The sequence below is a fragment of the Peromyscus maniculatus genome, chromosome 5 (genome assembly GCF_049852395.1).
Source record: "Peromyscus maniculatus bairdii isolate BWxNUB_F1_BW_parent chromosome 5, HU_Pman_BW_mat_3.1, whole genome shotgun sequence".
NCBI classification, from domain to species: domain Eukaryota; kingdom Metazoa; phylum Chordata; class Mammalia; order Rodentia; family Cricetidae; genus Peromyscus; species Peromyscus maniculatus.
In genome coordinates this window covers 17,161,578-17,182,411 of record NC_134856.1, presented here as the reverse complement: position 1 = coordinate 17,182,411, position 20,834 = coordinate 17,161,578, and the positions used below count along the sequence as shown (strand labels likewise).

Sequence of the window (20,834 nt, the reverse complement as noted above, 5' to 3'; positions counted from 1 at the left end):
ACACTCACAGAAATAATATTTGACATGTAAAATTAACCATCAGAAATATGTCCACTCACCAAAGATCCCTGAGTAGCAGCAACTTAAGATTTGTTTCTTGAATAGTAGAAGATGTTTTGACTATCTTCAATAAGATACAGGCTTTCATGATGCTTATTTGAAGAGCTATTGGAAAATATTTCTGTGCTTGGAATCCTTTTATTTATGAAAGAGAAAAATGACATGTGATGATGGTGTATATTTTGTACTAAAGGCGGCATTATGTAAATGGGGGTAAGTCTCAGATTATTAATACCTGAAACAAATGCTTCACAACTTAAACACAGAAGATACTAATTAGTATATAGGTGTCACTCACAGTTCTATTAACCAGAGATGAGTAATTTAATCACATACTGTCACAGAATTAGTTATAATGACAATTATTAATGACAAAATTATCATGTGGCAGTTTGTATGTGTGATTTCCTATTTTATTCAATAAGTGAGCAAAAACATTTAAATTTGTTTGATTCTCATCTAATTTTCATTTCTCGACTCAATTTGGACTGTGTGGGACTTTAGTGCTTCAACAAATCCTCCAAGTTAAGACAATCAACTCAACACCCCCCCCCCCCCCCAGGAAAAAGTATGCTGAAAGCAAACAGGATCCTGGAGCATGGAGAAAAATGCCCCGGTTTGTAATAGCTGTGTGTGTTTTTCTTCTTTCCTTGTCAGTATAATGGAGGTTGTTTTGGGTAATATAGCCTCCCAAGTATCTGGGATTAGTTTGTGCTGCTATAGTTGGTATAGGCTGGATAATTTTATGTGTTTGCAGCATCTTTTTACTTTGTGTGTGTGTGTGTGTGTGTGTGTGTGTGTGTGTGTGTGTGTGTGTGTCACACATGCCACTGCACACATGTGGAGGTCAGAGATCAACTCAGGGAGGTGGTTCCTTTCCTTCAGCCATGTGAATCCAAGCAACTTCATTGAACCATCTTTGTAGCTAGAGTTTTCTCTCCAGGACTCGCCAAGCCCGGCAGTCCCTTAGCCCACTTATAAAATAAATGCACAGACGCTTATATTGCTTACAAACTGTATGGCCATAGCAGGTTTCTTGCTAACTGTTCTTATATCTTAAATTAACCCATTTCTATTCATCTGTAAGTTGCCATGTGGCTTGTGGCTTACCGGTATCTTAACATGTTGCTTCTCCTCACGGCAGCGGGCAGTGTCTCTCTCTGCCTCAGCCTCCACTTCCCAGAATTCTCTTCTCTGTTTGTCCCGCCTATACTTCCTGCCTGGCTACTGGCTAATCAGCATTTTATTTATACAGAGCAATATCCACAACACATCTTGCCAGCTCAACCTTGTTTTTTGAGACAGAGCTTGCCAAGCAGGCTGGGTTGGTTGAGCTGCGCTGGGATCATCAGCACAAACCACTATGCCTTTTTTTTAAAAATGTGGGTGTTGGGGTTCAAATTTAAGTCTTCATGCTTACATGGGAAACACTTTACCAAACAAGCCATCTCTGGGTTGGATGATTTTTAAGGACTCTCCTAGAATATATACTGTATGAATCTATGCCACACATTCGATATTTAATTAAATTGCCTTATTATGTGATACACAAAGCAGATTTCTGCCTCAGGGCCTTTGGACTTGCTTCTCCATCTAATAAATCATCCCTTAGATGGTCATGGCCTAGTCTCTTACTTAAGTCCCTCCTCAAATATCACTACCTCAGAGCAGCCTTCCCTGATTAGCTCACCTAAAAATAGCATGCTCTCACCATCCCTTTAGTCTGCCCCCCCCCCAGCATTGACCAGTGTCTGACTTTGTATGCCCCACACACTGGAATACAAGGTCCGTGAAGGCAAGAACTTGGTCAGCGCTGTTCGTTGCTGTATCCTCAGAACCTGGCATACAGCTGCCCAGGACATATTTGTTGAAGTAATTGAATGAATCGCCATTTGAGTTTGAATATTTACCTCGTTTTGCTTCCTCAAACCAGGCAGTAAATTCATGCAAAACTGACAAACGCCCTGGCTGATTCACGTCTCTCAGGTCATTTAACTTAGCTCTGCATGAAGGGTAGACATCCAGACAGGACAGCCTGGGGGAGTGGCAGGGGTGGGCAGGGCCAGGCAGGGGTGAGCAGGGCCTGGCAGGGGTGAGCAGCCAGCCTTCCCTACTGCCTCACGAAATCAGTAAGTATGGCAGCTCAGCCACACTTGAGTTTATAAAGTACATTATTTTATTTTTTTTATTTGATGTATATTGGTGTCTTGCCTACAAGTATGTCTGTGTGAAAGTGTTGGATCCTCTGGAACTGGACAATTGTGGGCTGCCCTATGGGTGCTGGGATTTGTACCTGGGTCCTCTGGAAGGGCAGCCAGTGCTCATAAATGCTGAGCCATCTCTCCAGTCCATATAAAGTACTTTTATGTATTATTTCATTTGGTCATTTTAGCAACACTGTAGTAGTTCTTTGTTTTCTAAAAGAAGAAATCACTCAAACACAACAAATACTAACTTTTGGTAGGTACTATTGTAACTGAAAAAAATTAAAATACACAAAAATTTAAGATACCAGTGGTGGTGGCATTTAAATTGTTATCAGACATTGGGGAAATGTGCTGAATAACTGAGTATATCTACTTGACATGTACAGAGATTTGGGGGAGAATGGGAGCAATTTTACTGTCTTCACAGTGGGTATTCACAGTAGGCGTGTGTGTGTGTGTGTGTGTGTGTGTGTGTGTGTGTGTGTGTTTCTAGAGTCTTAACATATTCCAGGTCTTAACGTATGCTTCGTAGCTGGAAGATCTGGAATCAACGTCAGGGCTTCTTGTGTCCTAGGAAAGTACTCTACCAACTGAGTTACAATTAGCCCAGCCAGTGGACACTGTATTCTTTTTTAGCAAGAAAAAACGTAGATCAATGCTTCATTCTGTGACAAACAAGTTTTATCCTTTGCAAAATAAGTAAACAAATAAAACCAACAACAACCCAAACTTTCCAGGATCTTGAGCTGGGCACAGAGCCAAAACCCGTGTCAGAGACTTGTTCTGGAATTTGCAGCAAGCTTGAAGCGTGCTCGCGCTTCAAGTGTTCCACTCTTCTCTTGATGACTTCAAGTACTGAAAATTCCCCCTTTTGGAGGGTATTTTTCGCGCCCCGCTAAAGCTACACAAATGACCACTCTATAGAGAGCATCCACTAACGGCAACCGCAGAGTCATTTTAGGTTTAAAGGGCTTTCGAGTTTTCTTAGTTGCGAAAGTGAAGGGGCTTTGAGCCTGTAAGCGCATCATGGAGCGACCGTGCCGCGCAGCCCTGGAGTCGGGCAGTGGTGCCAGGACGCGCGACCCAGGGTGCCTCTGAGACCGCTCCGGAACCGAGGTGCGCGTGCAGCCGCGTGCAGGCCCGGCCCCTGAGCGGAAGCCCGCCCTTCCAGTGCGCGCGCGGCGCGCGGCCGGGAGCCCCGGGGCCGCGCCCGGACCGAGGGGCGGAGCGGGCCATCCGGATCGAGGTGGGGCGGCGCAAACCAGTCACTTTCCGCGGAGTCGGCGGCCGCCTCGTGTCCCTCGGCGGTGCGGCAGAGGGACCGGAGCCGGGCGTCGTCGCGCGCGTCCGAGGTGCCCGGAGGCCCAGGTACGTGCGACCCTGACTAGGCCAGCGCGGGACGTTTGACCGGGCGGTTGCGACCCCGCTGCCCGCAGCCTGCCGCGGCCTCTGTGACGCGCCGTGCGGCCTCGGGACGCCCGCGGTCGGCGGGCAGCGGGACAGGGCGGGGCGAGCGCGGCGGCGGGGCGGGGCGGAGCGGAGCGAGGGGCGGAGCCGGCGGAGGCCCCGCCCCGGGGCCGAGCAGCGCGGACGCTACGGAGCAGGCGCGTCCCGCTGCCGCCGCCGCCGCCGCCGCTGCTGCCGCCGCCGCTGCCGCCGCCGCTCGCCCATCTCGGGAGCCGCCGCCGCCGCCGCCGCCATTTGCACGGGAACCCCGGTGACAGGGGCTCGGCGGAGGGGCGGAGGGAGGGGGGAGGGCCTGCGAGCCCCGAGGGCGGGAGCGACGCCGCCGGCGCCGGCCAGGCTCCCTGCGCGACCGCGCCGCCCGTGGCGGAACCCGGGTGGCGGCGGCGGCGGCGGCGGCGGCCGAGGCCGGGCGTGCGCCTGAGGCGGCGGCGGCGGCGGCGGCGGCCCTGCGGGCGGCCGGGAGGGGCGGGGGCAGCGGCCGCCGCCGTTTGATGGATCCGAGGATCGCCTGGTTCCAGCCAGAGCAGCTCGGACCGTCCAACAGTCTGTGGATGCAGATCTGGGAGACGACCCAAGGGCTGAGGAACCTCTACTTCAACCACCACTGTCACAGCAGCGGCGCGAGCAGCGCGAGCGGCGGCACGGCCAGCGGCGGGAGCGGCAGCGGCCCCGGTAGCCCCGGCGGCACGGCCCCGGCTCCGGCCGGCATGTTCCGCTCGGGTGAGCGCCCGCTGGGCGGCCTCGCCGTGCCCGCGGAGCAGCGGGACTTCCTGCCCCTGGAGACGACCAACAACAACAACAACCACCACCAGCCGGCGGCCTGGGCACGGCGGGCAGCGGCAGGCCCCTCGGCGTCGCCGGTCCCGTCGGCGCCCTCGTCCCCGCGTCCCACGGCCGCGCTCCCCACCTCCGAGCCCGCCGACCCGGCCTCGGGCAGCAGTAACAAGAGGAAGCGCGACAACAAGGCCAGCACCTACGGACTCAACTACAGCCTGCTGCAGCCCAGCGGAGGGCGCGCGGCCGGGGGCGGCCGGGCGGACGGTGGCGGGGGCGTGTACAGCGGGACCCCGTGGAAGCGGAGGAACTACAACCAGGGAGTCGTGGGGTAAGTGCTGGCGCTGCGGCCTGCGCCCGCCCGGGAGGGTGGGCACACACGCGCAGCGGGGCACACGCCCACAGGGGGCTGGCGGGTGGGGAGCATCAGCGGCTGTTCATTCCTTCATCCCCGGCGGCGGAGCTTTCTTTGGAATTCCCTTCGGCTGTCCACTTCCCCTCCGTAGTCATCCCCACCTCCCTCCGCTCCCGACTGCCCATGCCTCCCCGATGCTTTCTCACTGCTCTTTCCGCCGCCTCCTCCCATGCCCTAGAGTTCAGCCTGCCCGCTGATCCCTTCCTGTCCTCCACACCTTGGTCCCCATCACCACACCCCAAGATGAAGCTCATCCCTTAGCGCTGGCCTGGTAGTAACTTCCCGAGAACGTTCTTGCCTTAGCGTCTTTAGATGGTTAGGACCAGGAGGTCCTCTTCTTGCCAAGAATAGAAACATCCAGAATGCTCCTTCCCCTCCCCCAACCCCCGACATGAGTCTTGTCAGCCCTGAGAGACACTGCCTGCTCTTGACCCTTTGGCCCACCTTTTATGTGTATTTAAAAAGAAAAAAAAAATTCTTGCGTTTGTGTTGCCCATACTGTAGTGAACGAAAGCAGTGAGTGGCAGCTACGTTTAGGTTGGCAGAGATGGTGAGCTCTTGCGAGCCCTGATAGAACTTTCCAGGAGTTCATGGTTGGCAGCTTCTCGCTGTGAGGTTGTCCCTGTGGCAGAGGCGGCAGTGGTTCTCATTTAGGGGTGATGGTGGTGCTAAATGTGTGAATGTTGCAGTGACTTTGTGTTTAAAGTTCATCTCTTACAAAATGGAATCTTACCTGAGCCCTAGTGAATTATGTACATAAGCTGGGAATGTTTCCAGCCTGGTTTCCCTTTGGGAAGAGCCCTGTGGTGGCTGGATTAGGTTGCCGAGTCTCTCTTCTCTTCTTTCCTTCTTTTTTTATTTTTATTTTGATAAAATGAAGCTTTTGGACTGTGGTATGGTGTGTGTGAGAAGTATGGTGTGTCGTTTGTGTAGTTCTAGTATGGAAAACCAGCCTGGAAATTGCTTCTCATTTTCAGGTACTGATCTGTAGTGAGTGAGGCCTCAGGAAATCAATTAGTAATCCCGTGTGAACCTTGCTTAGCTCACCCATTCAGGTCGGCCCTGGTTGGCCAGGAGAGAGGGCTGTGCGGAGCTCTGGTAAAATGAGTTGGTGGGCTCCCTCTGCTGCAGGGGGCTGGTGTCTGCCCTGTACGCTACTATTACAACTCCCACCTTCTACGGAAAAGTGCGGTCACGTGGCTCAGGACTGGTGCTGGGGAACGCCTCATAGCTGCCCTCATTTTCCAGAGGAGATCCTCCATGGCTCAGTCATTTCTGCCCCTGATTCAAGGGCGCTCTCCATGGTCATCACCTTTTGTTAAAGACTCGTGGTTCCATCCTGTTAGCCTTTGCAAGGCTAACTAAACTTGTGGTTTAGTGACAACATATTGCTGCTGGGGGCTCTAGCAGTTTTTAGGTAATCACTGTCAACTAATATCCGGAAGGTCCCGAATTGCATTTTACTGAAGTCTCGTTTGTTTCTAGAAAAGATACTATAAGTCCAAAGTGCTGCTGCCTCTGATAGCTGAGAAGTTGTTCTCCTTACTGTTTAACGTAAATCCTGAAGAGGTTCACACACAGAAGCTTCGGATGTTGTATTGCCCTCAGAAGGATCAGGGAGGAATGTTCATTTCCCTGAGGGATTACTGCTTAAAAACTGATTGTAAACTTGTTAAGCGGCTTATCACGCCATCAGACTTTCTATTCTTTCCCGCTCCCAGAAGAAGACACCAGCAGTTAGTAGTTAATTTTTCCATTCTGAGACTTCCTAGTGATGAGAGGTGCATCAAACAGTTCTAAGAAGGCTTACTAAGAGACTCTGGGTTCCGAATGATTTTTGTTTTGATTTATGGGGCCTTATTTTTAGCTTTTAAGGGAGTTTTGCTGTTTTTTTTTGTTTTGTTTTGTTTTTTTGTTTTTCGAGACAGGGTTTCTCTGTGTAGCTTTGCGCCTTTCCTGGAGCTCACTTGGTAGCCCAGGCTGGCCTTGAACTCACAGAGATCCGCCTGGCTCTGCCTCCCGAGTGCTGGGATTAAAGGCGTGCGCCACCAACGCCCGGCGTTTTGCTGTTTTTTTATTACTTAAAAAATTACATTGACTTATTTTGTATGTGTGTGCCTGCATGTGCCAAGGTAAGGGAGTGGAAATCAGGACAACATATTGGGAGCTGGTGTTCTTCTGGGTCTTGGGGAGCGAACTCTGTTCATCGTGACTGATGGCAAACAACTTTACCTCCTGAGCCATCTTGCCAGCCTCGATTTGCTTTAAAATACAGGAATTTAAACAGTTGGACTTCTGAGTGTACTTCTCAGTATCGTGCTATTCATTAGGTGACAGAACTTTCCCTGGGGAGGCACAGCATACTCGTCTGCTCACCCCAGATACTCGCAACAGATCAAAGTATGGGTATTACCAAGGTCCAACTTGGTGAACTATGAGTTTTATTGGGGTGACTTAAAGGAATGTGGGTGAAAGGTCACTTACAGGAGTAGAAATGACTCAAAGACAGCTGTGTCACCAAAGCCCACCCCAGCATGGGGACCGCTCACAAAGCTGAGAACCTGGAACCCACTGCACAGCCTGCAGGCAGGTTAACAGGTTGGACAGTGTCCTTCCCAGGTGCCTCAGTTGGTCCAAACCTCTTCCAGGAGGCTGGTCTGTCTCAAAGTCATCCGAGAGTCCACTTTGCAGCTGGGGTCTCCCCTGAGAGGGACTCCCAGCTTTTATTGCTCACTCTGGCAGGGAGGGGCTTAGTGAATCTGGTCGGTTTCCGGGACTTCCGAGTTGTTTACCTTCCTGCTATAGGAGCTTCCTATAGGATGGAGTCTTTCAGCCACAGGAGACTCTGAACACTATTGTGACATTACATTTAGTGTTACGCGTACCATTTTTTCCTGTGTTCTTGGGATTTAACTGTGCTGGTAGATGAGCATATTATGGTTCCTAGACTCTAGTTGACTCTCCAGCTAGGGACTTGGGACACACAGCATGTGGACAGGGCATCAGAACTCTGAGACTGACTGTCCCCTGCCCTCCTTTATGTCTTGTATTTCTTGTGGCGATGGTTGACTAGACTCTCTGAGTGCCCCTAAGACTTTAAGAGTTTGAACCCTGACTCCTCAGATTGCCTAATTTGTGCAAGTACTAGCTTATGTTTAACCCTTCCCTTATGAATGAATTCCCTTCTGCTCACTGGATAGGAACGTTCTTTATGTAGAGTACTATACTAGGACTGGGGGTGTAGCTGGGGTAGAGCACTTGTATGGACTTTAGGTTCAATCCTTAGTAATGCCACGAAAGAAAAAAGAGAGAGAAGAAGAAAAATGAGTACGTGGGTCTTCTCCTAAAGTCTTCTCTTCAAAAGGAAACTACTCTGGATGTACTGCTCCAGCCTTTGTCCCCTGAAGCCACAAAACCAAGCCCAGAGGGCATTTGCGTTTGCTCTGTTCTTTATTTATTTTGGAGGTACCAGAGGTTCACCCCAGAGCCTTGTGTATGTTATACAAAAACCTCTTATCAATGAGCTACATCCCCAGAGCTTTTTCCCTTTCTTTTTTACTGTTTGAGACAGGGCCTCAGCCAAGTTATCCAGGCTGGCCTTGAATTCACTCTGTAGCCCAGGCAAGCTTTAATCCTATGATTTTCCTGCCTCTGTCTCCCGAGTAGCAAGGATAATACCTAAGCTACCAGGCCTGGCTTCCTTTTATTTTTTATTTTTATTTTTATTTTTATTTTTATGTATTTGCTTTTCCAATTGTTTCCACATACCTGGTCCCACCGCAGGATGCTGTCCATCAGCACTTTCTTGCCCATGGAAATGAACCAGAAGCCCTTCTCTTTGTTTTGTTTTTATCTTGTCTGTATTTCTGAGACAGGGTTTCTCTGTCTCTGGCTGTCCTGGAACTCGCTTTGTAGACCAGGCTGGCCTCAAACTCAGAGATCATCCGGCCTCTGCCTTCCAAGGTGTATGCCACCAGGCCCGGTCAGAAAGCTCTTTTCTTAGAGATTTAAGGGTGCTTGTGGTAAAGAAGGAAGGATGGTAAAGGTAACATCCTGACCTGGTGTTTAGAAACTTCTGTGGAAGGTGCCTGATACTTTCCAACCTTCATGAGGATGAGGCTGTGTGGCTGTCCTGGGAAGTCTCTGGTTTGTCGAGGCTTAAGTGACTTTCTCAGTCATGTTTTGGGGACTATGCATTAACAAAAGAGATATCAAGGAGACTTCAGGGGAAAAGGCTTTACTTCTGTGTGTTGGGATAGTTCTGGGAGTTAGACCTGGGCTCTCATCATGAGCTGGGGAGTCATCACTCTCTCACCAAGCTGCACTCCAGCACCCTAAAAACGCAAGTTTAAGGAATCAGCTTTTGAGCTAAGGAGGTAAGAACGTGAGTGGGAGGAACAGATTAAGAAAGGATCCTGGCTCAGTGCTGGGCTTGATAACCACACAGTTTTGAATGTTAGGTGCTAAGGGCTGTGTTATTTTCCCAGGCCACAGCATTCTTCGCACAGCACCATCATCCAGTTCACTGTGTACCAGCGCTGATGGCTTCTCTTTAGTGTTGGTCTTGTGGCTTATTCTTCAGCATTGTCATGGGATTGGTGTCCCTGCTGGGCTTCTGATCAATCAGGCAGATGAACACAGGTTGAGGAGGAAAGAATTTAGAAGTCTTGCTGGATATCCAGGTGGCGGCGCGCACAGCAGGTGGGTCTCTCTGAGTTTGAGGCCAGCCTGGTCTACAAAGTGAGTTCCAGGACAAGTAGGGCTGTTACATAGAGAAACCTTGTCTTGAAAAACCAATTAAAAAAAAAATGATGATGATGACACATTGTGGATTCTGTGCTACCTGTAATTTATGCTTTCATAGCATGACTTCATCTTCTGAGGAAGGGTCTGACTGGTGAGTGCTGTTTCTTTTGGGGTCATTGGCACGGGTAGTCTTTGAAAACTGCTCTTGCATTTTTAGCTGTTGAGAAGCAAAGGGAAACAGAGCTAGAGCCTTCTAGAGTCTACCTTGTGCTTCCGTGGGTGGTTTGGGACAGTAGAGGAAAGAGAGGCAGGAAAAGGGTGGTAGATCAGTAAGGGAGACCTCAGGATCCTAGTCTACTGGGGCCCTATCTCAGTTTCTTTCATGAAACAGCTACCTGTCATAGTATAGGAGCTCAGAAGCCTCTGGGAAGCAATGTTATGGATTCCTTTGGTGACACTGGACTGGGCAGGTGGCTGTCTTTCTTGATGAGTTCTTTCTCAGACAACCTGAGAATTGTAAAACTGGGGTAGATATGAGAGCAATGAATAGGTAGGTATTCATATGCCTTCTGAAGCTGAGAGAACTCATGGGCACGTCCTCTGTGGGAACTAGAAAAGCGGCTGTCATATGCTTTCACACAGCTTTCTCTTCTGCTCTCTTGACTGGAAGATCAGCATTTAGTGGCGGGAACTATTTCAGGATCACACCCACAACACTGCAGACTACTAATCACATACACATAGGTGTGGTGTGTTCTTGCTAGGGTGATGGGCCATGGAAGACACTGTTTTTGAAGACTTTTGGTCCACTTATTAGCAGCTGGTTGTGCTCTTTTTTTCTACAGAAAAAAAGACTGAACAGCTCAAAGCCTCCTGAGGAGTTGAGAGGACATTAGAATGTTCTTTTAACTTGAGAGTATTTGCTAAGGACTTAGCTGCTCTGGAACACTAAAACGGCTTCACATTTATTACACTATAAGATTACACGTAATGATTTTCTTATAAGTGATTATGTATTGAAGTTGAAGATGGCTTTAAGCTAGGCTTTTCATTAATTTGCATTCACCTTTAAATTCTGATAAATTGATGTTATAAAAGACTTATATATACTAGAACTTTGGGCCACATAGGAAATTGAGTTGAAGATTTTAAGAAAAAGTTGAACATGGAGCCATTTAGCTCAGAGATTACATTAGTATTTAATAATAAAACATAGGAATTCTAGTTCAAGTCCCACCTAAAATAGTGGTTTGTAATTAGTGCAGAAATACTTGCTTTCCTATTAGTTTATTAAGTAGAAGTGTTCAAGAAAATAGAAACCATTATTGCCATGTTTCAAAAACTTTAACAAAACTTTTCTACTTGTTACCATAATTAACCTCTCTCTCTATATATATGTGTGTGTGTGTGTGTGTGTGTGTGTGTGTGTGTGTGTATTTGCATTAATTTTTTCTTTTGAGATAACTGATAAATTAATAGGAAGTTACAGAAATTAGTAGAGTGATTGATCATCATAGTCTGTTTGCTCAGTTTCATTGCAGTAACGTCCCAATTACTAGTTAATTCAGAACTACCATTCTCATAATCTGTGACGTTTCACAGTTTGCCAGTTTCACATGCCTATATGTGTGCTGTGTTCAGCTTTACCGTATTTGTAGATTCGTACCACCACCACAGTCAAGATAGAGAACTGGGTCAGGTTCATCTTCATCTTGGATGTTCATCATGTTTCCTTCATGAGGAACAATAAAAAAAGAACTATTCTATCGACTCAGAAATCTCTCTGATCTCCATCGGAACACACATCCTTCTTGTCCCTAACCCTTAACAAGTACTAGTCTGTTCTCCATTTCTGCAAATTTGCCCTTTTGAGAATGTGAATTAAATGGAATCCTATAATCTGTAACTTTGGCTGTTCTCACTGAAATTTCTTTTCGAGTCATACAGCTTGCCTTAAGTGCCAGTATTTCCTCTGTTACCTGGTAGTATTCCATTGTATGGATGCACCAGCTGAAGGATATTCCAGAAAAGTGGTTTCCAGTTTTTGACTGTTACAAATAAAGCTGCTATAAACATTTGTGTATTTTTTTATGTGAACATAAGGCTTCATTTTGGGGGAATAAATGCCCAATGCCATATGGTAAGTACATGTTTAGTTTAAAGAGCTTCTAACCATTTTTTATACTTTCGTGTGTGTGTGTGTGTGTGTGTGTGTGTGTGTGTGTGTGTGTGTGTACATGTGGTATGTGCACGTGCATTTGGAGGTCGGAGGTTAACACCATATATCTTCATTTTGTTCTCTACCTAATTTTTGAGACAGGATCTCTCTGTGAACCTGGAATTCGCTATTTTGGTTAAACTGATTGGTCATTAAGCCCCCAGGATCCATCTGTGCCTGCCGACATTGGGATTACAGACAGGCACTGCCATCCACCTTTTATTTAGGTGCTAACCTCAGGTTCTTATACTTGTATAGCAAGCACATTACCCACTAAGACATCTCCCTAGACTCCCTCTACTTTGTACACTAGATTTTAGTCAAAAGGATACTAAGCCATTCTAGAGCGGCTGCATCATGCCAAGTTCCTGTGTGAGGGGTCCGGATTCCTGCATCTCTCCAGCACCTGCTGTGGCCACTGCAGTACAGTTCTTGTAATAGGTGATATCAGACAGCTTATTGTGCTGCGGTCATCCTAGATTTGGAGGAATTACTCCGCCTCGTGAGCCATTTCCCCACTTCCATCTCAGTCTTCCTTATCTGGGATTGCAGCTTGCTGGTAGGCCCTGTGTTCCATCCTGGTGTTGAAAGGAGCCTCAGTTCCCAAGACTTACTCAGATTTTGCTCTGAGCTCTATCATTTAAAGTTTATTTTATTTCATGTGTGTGGGGGGTCTTTGCAATATTCGTCTCCCTCCTCTCAGTGGGGTCTTACTATGTTTGTCTGCCAGATTAATTGGTCTTCAGTGGGGCGGTGGTCTCTCCGCTTGGGCTTCTTGACTAGTCAGAACTCCAATTGTATGCCACAACACTACCCTTAGTGTTGGTTTTATTTTTGTAATAAATTAATAACAGGGAGAGAGAGAGAGAGAGAGAGAGAGAGAGAGAGAGAGAGAGAGAGAGAGAGAGAGAGAGAAAGAATGAATAAGAGTCTCACTATGTAGCTCAGGCTGGCCTCGAACGCCTGGCAATCCTCCTGCCTCAGCATCCTAATTGTTGAAATTGCCGGTGTTGGCCACTGCGCTTGCTTATACTCATGGAGTGGAATGAAACATCCACTGTTTGTCTCCCCAATTGTCCTATAATAACCTCTTAAAAACAGCTTGTTCAAAGCAGGAGCCAAATATGGTTCTTTCTCTGCTATTTAAATCTTTTAATCTATAGATTTCTCTGCCATCTGTTTTCCTCTCTATTAAATTTGTTGAAGAAATTAGGTTATTTTTTTCTCTCTCCTTTAGTTGAGATAATTTGGATGTGTTGTGTGTTTGTGTGCATTTATTTATTTGGACATGTGTGCCTGTGTGTGCAAATGGGGAAGCCCGAGAGGACACGAGGTGCCCTGCTCCTTTGCTTTCCACTGTATCCCTTTGAAATAGGGTCTCACCCCTTTTTTATCTTTTGGCTAGGCAGGCTGGTCAGCTAGCTGTGGGGGTCTGTCTTGTCTGTCTTCTCTCCGATCAGCATGGGGTTGTCGCATGCGTGCAGGGTCACGTGTGGCTCTCACCTGGGTGCTGGGGGCCTGAACTCATATCCTCAAGCTTAGGCAGCAGCACTCACCCTCACTCACTGAGCCATCTCCGTGACTGTTTACACTTCCCTGATGTCTGCCTTCTTCTGATTGCATTTCCATTATGCCACTTTAGTTGGTTTGGTCTTATAGTTTCTTTAAATTCATAATTGGAACTAGAGACTTGTTTCTATTTTTTTTTTCATGAATGCTTTATAGGTGAATGATTTAATGATTTATGTTTTTAAAAGACAGATAGGAGCTAAAGAGATGGTTCAGAGCATTGGTTACTCTTCTAGAAGACCCAGGTTCATTTCCCTGCCACCATATGGTGGCTCACAGCTGGCTGTAACTCCAGTCCCAGTAGGGGATCTGACACCAGCTAAATTTCAGTAATGTGGGCCTTCAGTCCCAACACTGGGGATCAGGTGGATCTCTCTGAATTCAAGGCGAGTGTGGCCTCTACATGTCCTGGTTTCCAGACAGCCAGGGCTAAGTTGAGAGACTGTCTCATTAAACAACAACAAAAAGACTGAATAGCTGTCTTTTGTGATGTTAGCAGCCATTAATGATGGTTGGCTGGTAGTATTAATGTACTAGAATTGTAAGCTCATATTCTACTTGGATCCTTTCCCCTTGATAGCTGGTACTTCTGAGGGAAGATGTCCTTCCCTGGCTGACTCTGGTCATCATGAGGGTGCAGTTCTTTGTTGGAGTGCAGCTTGAGTGAGGGTGGAGGAGGGAGGACTTCTGCATGAGGGAGGAGAAGTGTAAGGTGTGTGTGTGTGTGTGTGTGTGTGTGTGTGTGTGTGTGTGAGAGAGAGAGAGAGGGGGAGGGAGGGAGGGAGGGAGGGAGGGAGGGAGGGAGGGAGGGAGGAAGGAAGGAAGGAAGGAAGGAAGGAAGGAAGGAAGGAAGGAAGGAAGGAAGGAGAAGGAAGTTCTTTCCACTGTGGTTGAAAATGGCATGAGAGCCCTTTGTCCATGGCTACCCTGCCTTGGCTTTTGATCTGTGGCAGTCAAGGATTTGGCTTTTGATCTGCGGCAGTCAAGGAAAACCATATGGAATCTGTGGCCTGTGAGGCTATGCCCAGGAGACATTTACACAGCTTCAATTCAGTATTCAGAAGCAGTGTTTGCTTGTTTGTCTGTTTGTTTGTTTTTCTTCAAATTAGCCTTATACTTCCTTGTTGGTGCTAATGTTTTTAACCTTGGGACGAATCATTCTTGCTTTCAGGCTGATAGAACCCATAGGTCGGTTAGAAAGAATTCCTACAGGAAGTAAAGTTGTCAGGTGTCCCCTGTCCCCTCAGACACTTTAAAGGCCACCACTTATAATAGTAGAGTAAGTGTGTGGCAGCAGGATGGCCTTTGGGGAGCAAGACTCTGAGGAGACTCTGGTCCCCAGCCCCTAGCTCCCCAACCCTAAGTCAGTTTTGGTTTCTTCTGGAGCGTGCAGGAGTTTCTTTAGGGAGGCAGCAGTCAATCCTGGGCAAGATGGCAGTCACACACTCCTACAGCTCCCCAAGGCATATGTATTTCAGTATATTTGGGGAGGCAGTTTTAGGTTATGGAAAAAGTGAGTAGAAAGTTCAGTTTCCGTGTGCCCCGGGCTCCTGATTTCCCCATTACTCATGTCTCAAGTCGAGTGCTGAACTTGATGGTAAGTACAGTCATGTTTGGCAATAGGATTCACTCTCGGTGGGACAGATGGTAGAGCTTGGGCAAATGTGTGACGAGATGACCCTAGTGCCCACGCCCCAGTTCTCTTTCCTCCACCTCTTTCCTCCCCTTTTTTCTCTTGGAGAACACCTGGCAAACACCAGTCCTTCCTTCTTTGTCTCTAGCTTGCCCCTCCCTGGCTGTATTCTGAGTTGCCGTCATTAAGTCTTTCATCCTACCTTTCACTTGGCAGCCTGCTTTTGAGGTCCCTTGCTGTGTCCTCCTGTCTGGTGCAGCTGATGTCCCTGGAGTGCTGAATTACACCCATGGTAGAGATCTACCAGTCTGTTTATTTATCCACTTGTTGCTTCCAAGTTCGGCATTTGTGCCCAGAGCCGCTGCAAACGGTCATGTGCCAGTTTTTGTGTGGCTGTACTTCTAGCAGGGAACATGATTGTTGGATTACATGGTAAGATTATGTTCAGTTTGTAAAAAGACTGCCCAGGGGTCTTCCAAAGTGGCTGTATCATTTTTCATCCATAAAGCAGAAAATGGAGTTTCTTGTTATTTCACGTCTTCCCCCTGGTTATTATTTTGGCTTTTTGCCATTCTAGTAAATGAATAGTGATAACAATTTAATTTGTGGTTCTCTGATTTCCTTCACAAGTCCATGTGCTGGAAGCATAATCTGAATGCATCAGTGTTGAAAGGTGGGGCCTGTAAGAGATGATTGACAGCTGGATGTGGGGAGGCTGAGACAGGAAGGTGGTGAGTTGAAGGCCAGTCTGGGCTTCATAGCAAGACCTTGCCTTTTGTGTGTGTGTGTGTGTGTGGGGGGGGGGGGTTCTAGTGATTGAACCCAGGGCCTCATGCTAGGTAAGCGCTCTGTCACTGAGATACATCCCAGCCCAAGGCTCTGTCTCAACATGAAAAATTAATAATAAATAAATGTTGTTATGAGAGCTCTGCCCTCATGACTAGATTGATGTTACTGTTCTCTTTTTTCCTTTCTCCATTTTCATGTGTGTATAGATATAGTATGCATACGTGTGTGTGTGTGTGTGTGTGTGTGTGTGTGTGTGCGCGTGCGCACATATGTGCACATATATGTGGGGGCCTGAGGTTGGTGCTGAGACTCATCCTCAATCATTCTTCCACATTATTGGTGCGGGGTCTCTCAGTCAAACCCTTAGCTTACTGATGTGGCTAGTCTCATTAGCAGGCTTGCTCTGGGATCCCTGGCCTCTGGCTTTTGAGGCAGTGATTACATACAGGCTGCCATGCCCACATGGCATTTACATGGGTTCCGAGGATCTGAACTCTGGTCTTCACCCTCGCAGGGCAAGCACTGCACCTCTGAACCATCCATCCCTTTAGCATCCTCACACTGCTGTCTAGAGAGTGGGTTTGTTGAACTTTCTTCTTCTCCTATGCTGTCTTAACCAGGTGGTGCCTGTCATGGGAGCAGAAGACTCACCAGATGAGGCTTAGTGTCTGTTTTCTTCCTTTCTTGTTTTTGTGAAGCATCACAGCAAAAACGATGTGGGTGCTGGGAATCAAACTCAGGCCTCTCTAAGATGGATAAGTTCTCTAAACTCAGGGTTTCACTGTGTCGCCCTAGCGGTCCTGGAACTCACTTTGTAGACTGGGCTGGCCCTGAACTCACAGAAGTCCACCTGCTACTGCCTCCTGAGTGCTGAGATTAAAGGCATTTGCTGCCATGCCAAGCTCCTTAGAATCTTAAAAAAAATTTTTTTTCTTATTTATTGTGTGCACATGTATGTGTGTTTGCCCATGTGCCAGAGCACATATGTGGAGGTCAGAGAATAACTTGGAGGAATCTCTCCATCTTGTAGGTCCTGAGATCAAAGTTTGGTTGTTATCCTTGGTGGTAAGCATCTTTACCCGCTGTACTGTCTTAACGACTCCAGACTCACTTTCTAGTGAGGCTCCCTTGTTCTCTTGTTATTTGATGGAATGAAAGGTTGTCCTGTGTTCTCCGAATTGCCTTTGCTTCTTTGTCAGACTTTGGTGGACCATATGTATGTGTGTTTCTAGGCTATATTTTGTTTATTTTTTTTTCTTTTTTAGTAATGTCACAGTACTTTTTTTTTTTTTTTAATTGAAACAGGATCAATATCCTAGGGTAGCCTAGAGGTCACTGTATAACTGAACTCACCTCCTGATCCAGCTTCCCAGGTGCTGGGGTTATAGGGCTCAGTGGTGCTAGGGACTGAGCTCATGACCTCTTGAATGCTCTGCACTGTCCCGGCCCCAGCTCCCTAATGTCATTAACGGCTGAGGTGAAGAACTCTCTGTTCTACCACTCCATTCTCCTTTAGTGTTGTGCTGGCTTTTGAATCTTTGTCTTTTTTGTTTATTTGTCTATGTTTTTTGAGACAGGGTTTCTCTGTGTCCTGGAGCTGTAGACCAGGCTGTCCTCGAACTCACAGAGATCCACCTGCCTCTGCCTCCTGAGTACTGGGATTAAAGGCACGTCACTACTACATGGCATCTTGTTCTTAATTTTAATGGTGGGAAAGCATCTGATTTATCACTTAACTTTTTTTTTTTTTGTAGATTTTTTAAAAAAAATAAAAGTTGAATTTCCCTTTTCTAGTTTGCTGGTTTTTTTTTTTTTAATTTAATTTAATTTTATTTTACAATACCATTCAGTTCTACATATCAGCCACAGGTTCCCCTATTCTCCCCCCTCCCACCCCCTCCCCTTACCCCCAGTCCACCCCCCATTCCCACCTCCTCCAGGGCAAATCCTCCCCCGAGGACTGCGATCAACCTGGTAGACTCAGTCCAGGCAGGTCCAGTCCCTTCCTCCCAGACTGAGCCAAGTGTCCCTGCATAAGCTCCAGGTTTCAAACAGCCAACTCATGCAATGAGCACAGGACTTGGTCCCACTGCCTAGTTGCCTCCCAAACTGATCAAGCCAACCGTCTCACCTATTCAGAGGGCCTGATCCAGCTGGGGGTCCCTCAGCCTTTGGTTCATAGTTCATATGTTTCCATTCATTTGGCTATTTTTTTCAATAATTGAGTAAAACCGAAATTTATTATAAGGTACAGTCGTCCTAGGGACCTCCATGCTATATATATAGCCTCCATGGTTCTATGGGTTGTGGTCTGATTGTTCTTTATTTTATATCTAGAATCCACTTATGAGTGAGTACATACCATGACTGTCTTTCTGGGTTTGGGTTACCTAACTCTTGGATGATTTTTTTCTAGTTCCAACCATTTGCCTGCAAATTTCATGCTTTCATTGTTTTTCTCTGCTGAGTACTACTCCATTGTGTATATGTACCACATTTTCTTCATCCATTCTTCCGTTGACGGGCATCTAGGTTGTTTCCAGGTTCTGGCTATTACAAATAGTGCTGCTATGAACATAGCTGAGCATGTATCTTTATGGTATGAATCAGCATTCCTTGGGTATATGCCCAAGAGTGGGATGGCTGGGTCTTGAGGTAGTTCGATTCCTAATTTTCTGAGAAACCGCCATACTGATTTCCACAGTAGTTGTACAAGTTTACATTCCCACCAACAGTGGAGGAGTGTTCCCTTTGTTCCACATCCTCTCCAACATTGACTGTCATTGGTGTTTTTGATCGTAGCCATTCTGACAGGTGTAAGGTGGTATCTCAGAGTCATTTTGATTTGCATTTCTCTGATGATTAAGGATGTTGAGCATTTCTTTAAATGTCTTTCAGCCATTTATGATTCTTGTTTTGTGAATTCTCTGTTTAGCTCTTTAGCCCATTTTTTAATTGGACTGTTCAGTATTTTGATGTCTAGTTTCTTGAGTTCTTTATATACTGTGGAGATCAATCCTCTGTCAGATGTGGGGTTGGTGAAGATCTTTTCCCATTCTGTTGGCTGTCTTTTTGTCTTATTGACTGTGTCTTTTGCCCTGCAGAAGCTTCTCAATTTCGAGAGGTCCCATTTATTAATTGTTGTGCTCAGGGTCTGTGCTGTTGGTGTTTTATTTAGGAAATGGTCTCCGGTGCCAATGTGTTCAAGAGTGCTTCCTACTTTCTTTTCTATTAAGTTTAGTGTAACTGGATTTATGTTCAGGTCTTTGATCGGTTTTTTTTTTTTTTTTGTGAAGGTATATTAGATTTTAATCTTTTTTGCATATTAATACGATTATAGACTTTTTCTTCCTTAGTTGCTGTAATGGATGTTATTCTTGAGTTTTGAACTAACCTTGCATATCAGAGTAAGGTTATGTTTATCATAAATTATCCTGCCTCAGCCTTTTAAGTACTGATACTGTAAGTGTGCAGCACCGTGCCTAGCATTTTACTTAAGTTTGCTTCATAGCATTAGTGTGTTTCATTTAGCCCAATAAATCTGTGGATAGTGTTCTTCATGACACACTAATGGCTGTAGGACCAGCGCTGATTAGTTGCATTTCATTTCATCTTTATTATTTATTTTTCAGTTGTATGTATATGAATGTGTGTTTTTATATGGGTTTGTGAAGATGCGTATTGTGTCTGCAGAGTCCGGAAGACAGTGTTGGGTTCCCTGGAGCTGGAGTCACAGGCAGTTCAGAGCCACCTTATCTGGTGCTGGGAACTGAAAGCACCATGTGCTCTTCACTGCTGAGCTGTGATATTAGTTATTAGTTAATATTTTTATGTATGTGAATGTTTGTGCACTAGATGAGTGCCTGGCGTTGGAGGCCAGCAGAAGGCATCAGGGGACAAAGGCAACCATGTAGGTCCTGGAAACAGAACCAGGGTCTCTGCAAAAGCAACTAGTCCTCTTAACCTCAGACCCATCTCTCTAACCCCTAATATTACTAATTTTTATATCCTCTCTCGACTAATTTGGCCAGATGTTTACCAGCTTTTTGTTTGTTTTGTTTTGTTATGTTTTTGGAGCTGAGGATCGAACCCAGGGCCTTGCGCTTGCTAGGCAAGCGCTCTACCCCTGAGCTAAATCCCCAACCCCCCCCTTTTTTTTTTTGTTTTTTGAGACAGTTTCTCTGTATAGTTTTGGTGCCTGTCCTAGAACTCACTCTGTAGCCCAGGCTGGCCTTGAATTCACAGATCTACCTGCCTCTGCCTCCTGAGTGCTGGGATTAAAGGTGTGTGCCGCCACTGCCCGGCTTACCAGCTTTTTTTTTTTTTTCAAATAGCAACCATTATTATAGTGTATATATGAGGTGTTTGTGTGTGCATGCATGTGTGCCATACAATGCATGTGAAGATCATAGGACAACTTATAGGAGGAGTTGGTTTTCTCCTTTAACTGTGGGTCTGGGCTTTGAACTCAGGACATCAAGCTTGTGCAGCCAGCCCCACTGAGCTATCTTGTTGGCCCAATTTATGGATTTTATTTATATTTTTTAAGGAATAAGTTTTTATCAGGTTTTTGTCCTCTCTGATTTGTATTTGTTTTCAGTTTCATTGGTTTCTACTTTATTATTTTTATAGAGGTCTCACTCTTCTGTTCCATTCTGATTCTTAGCATATGTGCTGCTGAAGTGACACTGATTTCTACTGTACATTTATTTTCTACTGCTTACTTTGATTTTCTCCATTATTTCCTAGTTTCCTAAGTGAAAACATAAAATTTGTGATGTTTATTTAGATCTTCTCTTCTAATACTTTAATACTGTAAATGTTTTCTCTATTTTTTCAGGACCCTACAACTTTTGATGTTATATTTTTCTTTAGTTAGGAGTATCAAACTTATAGTTAGATACTTTTAGTTAGAAGTATTTCTTAGGACTTCTGTAACCTGTCTGTTACTTTAGA

General features: G+C 46.3%; 1 protein-coding gene across 6 annotated transcripts in view; it reads left to right on the top strand.

Moving 5' to 3' along the window:
• The first annotated feature begins 3,496 nt into the window (after positions 1-3,496).
• Tent4b (terminal nucleotidyltransferase 4B) overlaps positions 3,497-20,834 on the top strand; it is a 65,534-nt gene continuing 48,196 nt past the window's right edge. For 3 of the 6 annotated variants that reach the window (XM_076571749.1, XM_006971768.3, XM_006971767.4), the window contains exon 1: positions 4,173-4,839. In XM_076571749.1, the coding sequence (XP_076427864.1) occupies positions 4,226-4,839 (614 nt within the window). In that variant the 5' untranslated portion in view covers positions 4,173-4,225. Of the gene's footprint in view, positions 3,636-4,172; positions 4,840-20,834 lie in introns of those variants that run through there. The other 3 variants (XM_016006692.3, XM_042277348.2, XM_076571750.1) reach the window with 2 other exon arrangements.